The 6,855-nt window shown below is 37.5% G+C and overlaps 2 protein-coding genes across 2 annotated transcripts; both read right to left on the bottom strand.

Moving 5' to 3' along the window:
• Positions 1-605: 605 nt before the first annotated feature.
• LOC140892211 (probable long-chain-alcohol O-fatty-acyltransferase 5) lies at positions 606-2,498 on the bottom strand. The gene has a single exon (XM_073301026.1). It carries the CDS (start codon positions 2,325-2,327, stop codon positions 1,272-1,274), a length of 1,056 nt encoding a protein of 351 aa, XP_073157127.1. The 5' UTR covers positions 2,328-2,498; the 3' UTR covers positions 606-1,271.
• Positions 2,499-4,453: 1,955 nt separating this feature from the next.
• On the bottom strand, positions 4,454-6,855 carry LOC140891294 (rho GDP-dissociation inhibitor 1-like). Its single transcript, XM_073299718.1, has 5 exons — positions 6,251-6,855; positions 6,122-6,188; positions 5,355-5,573; positions 5,154-5,278; positions 4,454-4,999 (listed from the first exon to the last, which is right to left on the bottom strand). The coding sequence occupies exons 1-5, from the start codon at positions 6,500-6,502 to the stop codon at positions 4,922-4,924; spliced, it is 741 nt and encodes a 246-aa protein (XP_073155819.1). The 5' UTR covers positions 6,503-6,855; the 3' UTR covers positions 4,454-4,921.

Below are 6,855 nucleotides of genomic sequence, written 5' to 3'. Positions count from 1 at the left end.
TTCATGCTTGTTTAATTTACTTTTAATTAATGAAGACAGTGACCAATGACCGAAGAAGCCCAATTTAATGGAAATTTCGAACCTACCCATGGGGTATTATCCCATGGGTGATGTGGAGTGTTGTGATTGGCCTAAATTATGTGGACCCCACATATTTTATATGGGTCCCACATGATTGGACCAGTCATATGCTTCCACACCACCCATGGAATATTATCTCATGGATAGGGTCGAAGGAACCCAATTTAATCTAATCCAATCGTCAGCTTTAATGAAGATAATGAGTTAATGACCAACGACCAAAGAAGGCTAATTTAATCTAATCCATTCTAAGCTTTTAAAAACCCCACTATACCCCTAAGTCTCTTTGCTAATGAAAAGCACGCACATTACAGTAAAAGGATATTAGTGATATTTAACAATTGCAAACATTCATGCTTTTATAAAGGTAATATAATATAATAATAATAATAATAATAATTTATAAAGGTAATAATAATAATAATAATAATAATAATAATAATAGATAGATAGATTTATAAAGGTAATATAGCTCATTTATGGAAGGATTTTATATTCTAGTGTTATTTGAAAATATGCAAAGAATGGTCCTTCAGGGACACTGGGTTATATTTGTTGGCTAATCTTTCCAAAAAAATTTTTGAGTTGTTTGCTATGATGTTGTGGGCAATCTGGAAAGAAATATGTCAATGGAAACATGCATATCTCATGAAGATAGAAGACCGCCGAAGATTGATTGGGTGCTTCCATATTTTGAAGAATTCCGGAAAGCTAAATTAGGCAGTTTACCCTTTTCACAATCTGCACAAACCTCATCAGTGAAAAAATGGTCAAAACCGTCGTCGACATGTAAATCGAGCTGCCAATTCGGTGGCTAATTGCTTAGCACGCTTATGCACTCTCACACATTTCTCCTTTCTCTTGGATTGAAGATGTTTTTCCTTCATGAATTATGGATGTAGCTCTTTGTGATGTTTAATGCATCCTATTTGCTTCCAATAAAAAAATAAAAAATCCCAGTTGATTATATAAAAAATTACACAAAGTTATTCGTTTAGACATCCGTCGACTTTTAGATTAGCTTATATAAACTAAATGATTACAATATATGAATATATGTAAAAGTAAAGGAAGTAAAAATACCATGAATACAATCTAATTAATTTAGATAATATCTTGATGTTTTTTTTTCTGGGGGAAAGACTAAGAAATATCATGAATATTCCAAGTAGATGAAATCAGAGAATTGATTATTTCTGGAACTTAAATGGACACGAGAGTTCAGTGGGGCTAACGAGCCGACGAGTCTTGAGAAACTCCCATAGCGCAAGAGACTCCGTACATCCCTTTATCTCCGCCTTAGTTCTCAGAAACGGCGGAAAGAATAGCCAGAAACTCGTGTAAATCACATACGCCACCGCGATTGGCCCGGAAACTATTCCGGGCACCGTGAATCTGCCGTTCACCATTTTCTTGATCCCGATTTCCACAGATAAAGACAACCCATGTAGCAAGAAAAAGGCTGTAACTTCCCCGCTGGGCTTTTGTCTGCCGATGTTATAGAACACCAGCTCGTGCATCAGCCCCGAGACGAAAAAAGTAGCCAAAACGGCTGGAATCGGAGCCCATTTTCTCGCCAAAAACCGGGCCGAAAACGACCTGACGGGCTGGTAAACGGTGGGATTCATAATGTTGGTGACCATCAAATTCCATCTCCTCCCCCAGAAATCTTGAAGTGAAGTGGACAGATAAGGCTCGTCGAATGGTGGCTCGAGCTCGATTCGGAGCAGGGCATTCGCCGTGGAAGAGACAAGGCCCAGTATCATCTCCAACATAAAGTAAATATGGAGACAATAGAAAAACAAAATGATCTTGGGATGCAGAAGATCCTTAAAATAGTAAAGTCTGACAAGAAGAACCAAGATGGCCAATTTGATGACATAATTAAGAATCGATCTGCCCCTTTTCTTGGCCGACTCCCGAGATTTGAATTTGATGGGAAAACAAGCCAAGGGAATGAAACGAGACAATGGAACGTGTGGATCTGATGAAAGGGGGCCTTTATTGAAGGCAAAAAGCACAAGTTTGAAGTTAGAAAGCCAAGAGATGAAGAAAGAAGTGGTGCCGCCTAAATGTATGGAGGTGAGATTGAGAGGGAGACACAGAAACAAGAAACTCACAGGAAGAATAGCAAGGAATCTGGCTTTGGTAACAGCGGGGAAGAATTTGCTAACTTCGTGGCAGTAGCATAAGGATACCACCACCGTGAGCCAGACAAGAAGGAAGTTGTTGATTTCACCTTCCATTGATGCAAAGCTTAATTAGTTTCAATGAAAAGGAACCATCGCTAAGCAATGTGTGTGACTGATGAAATTGATGAGTGGAGTAACGTGCTATTCGCTATAATTATTAGACACTTGACCCGCAGCTCTTGATTGCATTGACAAATTTGAATTTTGATAGTAAGAGAAAATGACAATAATAACTTGTCTATCTTTGCCTTTTATTATCGAATCGTTAAATTTTAGTTTTGGTTCCATCGTTGTTATTTTAGATGAGACTTTTTTTTTTTTCTTTAGCATCGTGCTATATAATATGATAGTATGAGTCTGTAGGACACATCTGGGACGATGATGTGTACATGATCATATCAATATTTCTAACGAAAAAGACCAAAACCATAAAAGAAAAATTGAAATATACATTAGTGAAATTAAATCGAACAATTTAAATTTCACTACAATGAATAAAAATATAGAACCAAAATGGTAATATTCACTTTTCAGAAAATAAATAATATATATGATTAATGAAAAATGCACATGAATATCGGATTTGTCTATGTTGGCTTCAGGGCACTGCTCTGAAGCCAGATCGGACGGCTCGGATCATTACTGCAGGTCAAATCATTTGATCTGCAAAGAGATTCGGACCGTTCATACCCCACCCGACACTATCCGGATGAAATAGCATCGACCGATCCATGAATAGCATTGAAATCAAGTGGGTGGGAGTGGGCCTCGTCTTAAATGCTGAAGGCGACTGCACAAGGTGGATGCTCGCTGTTTATTGGTCAACATTCACCATCTTCCAATTCGTACCTTACCCCACTTTTTTTCCTTTTTTTTTTTTTTTTTTTTTTAGGTTTGACCCTGAAAGGGACCCAATTTCACATAAGTCAAAGGCTTATTGGCTCATGCAGAGAGTAAATCGACCTGAAGGAGAAAGCACATGACCCAATCCCCAGAGCATACCCCACAATATTTCAGCAGAGAATATGCTCCACACGAGGATCGAACCCGCAACGCTGGGAAATTTCTTCTCACGTCACCTCTGGAATCCCCAGAGCATACCCCACAATATTTCAGCAGGGAATATGCTCCACACGAGGATCGAACCCGCAACGCTGGGAAATTTCTTCTCACGTCACCTCTGGACAGGGCATGTCGGTCTGTCATTGGGTTATGGTGGGAATTTCCTAACCTAACCAATCTATTTGGCGTGGATTGAAGTGGGTTGTCCCGTAACCCGCAAATTGCCGGGGCAGGTTGGGATGGGTTAGCCCACCATTTGGACGAGTCTATTCGGTAGTCACAAATACAATCTACGTTTCTCTAAATACAAGTGCTACTTCAGTACCTCTACTTTGACAAATATACATGTGAAATACTTTAACCGTATGTTTTGATGTCTAAAAAATAAAATTTGAAATTAAATTTGAAATTGGATTTGGAATTGAAGTTCATGGAATTCAAATTCCATTTTGGTTTGAAAAAAAGTTAAAATACATATTAAAATTTAATAGCATAAATTTTGAAAAAGTGATATTTTTTTAAAAAAAATATTAGAAAAACTTAAATTTATAACCAAAGTTTATAAATTTATTATTAGAAATAATTTTAATGTTTTTATAAACCCAACTCTCGTGAAATCCCATAAAATCCGACCAATTTTGTAAGAATTTCAATTAGTTAAATGAAATTCCATCAAATACCAATCTCATTTTACAATTCCATTTTGACAAACAACAAAACAGTATCCAAATCCCACCAAATCCCTTCCAAATCATGTCTATCAAACACACTGTTACGGCATGAAAAGAAAAACATTATATTAATTTATTTTCTAAGAATTTCTTCCTAATTCTCCTCTAGACTTTGACTTGTTTCATTATATCTTCTTGTCGAGCTTCAAAATTTGGACCAGAAAATTATAGCCCATTTGATCCAACCACAGAAATGTCCAAAGTGCGAACACAAAAATCAATGGCCCAATGAATAGTTGCAGTGGCTCACATTTCAAAGTATTTGTGAAATAAAACAAAATCCACGTGAATTCAATGAAAATACTTTGAAAATGTCAGAAATACTGAACTATTAATGCAAAACCAATGGTAACAAAAAGTCCAAATAAGAAATTCAAAGTCTCCACAAGACCCAATAATGTGTTTCAAAATAAAAAAAAATCAAGAATGACTCAAATAAATATATCCTAGTCTCCCCTTTGGCAATAAATGGTTAATCAACTGGGATTCCTCGGCTCACGTTAAGGCAAAATTGATGTTATCCAATAATGCGACTCTATGTTGAATTGGGACCAAAACTTGACTCGTTTTGCACTATCAATGACATGAAATCCTACTCATGTAAACATAGAAAATATGAGAAGAGATATGCTAAATTATCAGGTCAAGAACAACACTCAAATTATGCCTCACAAGACAAATCAACTAATGTGAAACTGGTTTGTAAGATCTACCCGCTTTTCAATCTCGGAAACGAACTCTTCCTGATACTATTATCTCCTCAGATCACAGACCAACGACGACGAAGAAAGAAACACCAGAAAGTGAAACAAGAGCAACAAAGGGAAAATTCTTAAGCTACTATTCAGCCACAATCTACGCTGTCTGCCACTCTCTCTTGATTTCAAATGTATAATTCAGCTCCAGGTAGCATCTGTTATCATCGTCCAGGAACTGCACGCATGGTAAAAGATGTCTGTGTGAATTTAGAATGCAAAAATTTGCATAGAAACACAGATACTTTTCAAGATTCAGATGGTTCATTCTCTGTTTGTTGCATTTATGATATGTATCTAACTCATTATCCACGAAAGTTATGGTTCCAGACCTGTGTTTTTGCTGAATATGATCCTCGAGCAAATATGCCAGAAGGAGTCGTTTCTTCCGGCATTTCATGGGTATAAGCCTCTGGCTGGGGACTAAAGGTTCCAATCATCTCTTTCGTGCTGTCCACTGGAGGAAAAGGTTGATCAACACAGAATCTAATTGTTTAATGGTTACACTGGCAGATAAACACAGAGAAAAGAACCTTTGATGCCGGTTTTCCAGACAGTGTTCTTGTACTTGAGGCCTGATACGATGTTGTTGTTGACCTGGAACGTAAAATTGAGGCAATAATGGCTTCCCTCTTTGAGAGTAAACCAGGGGCCTTTCGGGTTCCCATCTTCAGGTATCGGAAGGAGTATATCGTTCCTTCCGGGGGATTTGATTGCAAGGCTCAAGATTTTCACTTCTGGATCAAGAGTTTCTACAATGTCGAAGATTGCACAAGACTTAGTTACAAGTTGTATAGGATACCACAAACAGGGGTGAATCTAGTGGATGATTAGGGGAGAAAAATTCTTAGTGACATTTTTGTGCAGAGTCATCTTCTAGCTAGCTAAAAATTCTGATAATTATTTCACATTTTGGATCCTCACAACAATTTTCTTCAAGCTAATTGATTACCGAAACAGTCATAAATTCAGAGTATAAGATAATTAATTGTTCTTAATGAAACAGTAAAGAATATCTTTTTAGAAGCAATGATTGAAGTAGTTAGGTTGATTTGAGATATATGTTCAGAGTTGCAGAGAAATTATACGGACAAGAAGATCAATACAATGTGGTGCTGGAGATGTTCTTGTACTGGACAGATCCAACATAATCCCAAAAATGACCAGAATGTTTGACAAGGAATCTTATCGAAATGCACCCAAGATTTGAGTTTTTACAACAAACAAATGAAATATAATCAATTTTTTTAATATATATATAACAAAAAAAACAGACCAGAAAAATAATGAAAATAATTACCTCCGACAGAGTTAACGTCCACACTCCCAAGAAGCTGCTCCTTCCACCTCCTCAAACTCTCATCATCCTATAATGGCAACATTTTCAGGCATAATCTCGACAATTCGGACATGAGTAAAAAACACAAACCTTGTCTTTTTCGGAGAGTTCTTTGAGGGTGCACTGGGGACCCAACTGAATCTTGGATTCCGTATCTTCATCATCTTCATCCTCAGTGGCATAAAGGGAGGTCTCACTCATCTGTCTGCTGACCCTCCCCTCGGAACCGGGCACGACATCTGGGTCCGGATCGTTCGACCCGGATTTGTCAGTAACCGGGTCCCCCTTCTCATCAAATCCCATGCTTTTGGAACTCGACACAGCTCCAACAGCCAAAGACATCAACCAGTAATATATTCACCGGAATTCGTTTCGTTAAAAGAAAGAAACCCAGATTCAAAAGGACAAAACAGAAAGAAACAAAAAGAAACTCTCTTTTTACATGTAATAATCAAAAATCAAATCAAATCAAATGAAATGATTAAAAGAAAATAAGAGAGAGAGAGAGAGAATCCAATAAAGGGGTGAGGATGAAAAAGAAACTGGATAAGTCCCCCAAAAGAGACCACCCAGAAAAGGACACGGGGAGCGCAGGAAAATCAAGAAACGAAAATGAGAGAGAACGGAAATTGCTCGGGGGAAGTTGAAACAAAAATGGAAATGGTCATGTGGTGATCCGTGATTGCGAATAAATC

Source organism: Henckelia pumila, chromosome 3 (assembly GCF_033568475.1).
Source record: "Henckelia pumila isolate YLH828 chromosome 3, ASM3356847v2, whole genome shotgun sequence".
NCBI lineage: Eukaryota > Viridiplantae > Streptophyta > Magnoliopsida > Lamiales > Gesneriaceae > Henckelia > Henckelia pumila.
Note: the sequence above shows the minus strand (reverse complement) of the source record. Positions and strands in the feature narration are given on the sequence as shown.

Excerpts from the sequence above, each read along its gene's own strand:
- LOC140892211 (XM_073301026.1), bottom strand. The coding sequence starts at position 2,327 with ATGGAAGGTGAAATCAACAACTTCCTTCTTGTCTGGCTCACGGTGGTG.
- LOC140891294 (XM_073299718.1), bottom strand. The coding sequence starts at position 6,502 with ATGTCTTTGGCTGTTGGAGCTGTGTCGAGTTCCAAAAGCATGGGATTT. Across the intron at positions 5,574-6,121 it reads GGACGTTAACTCTGTCGGAG|AAACTCTTGATCCAGAAGTG; the intron begins GTAATTATTTTC and ends TCGACATTGTAG. Across the intron at positions 5,279-5,354 it reads CTGGAAAACCGGCATCAAAG|TGGACAGCACGAAAGAGATG; the intron begins GTTCTTTTCTCT and ends CTTTTCCTCCAG.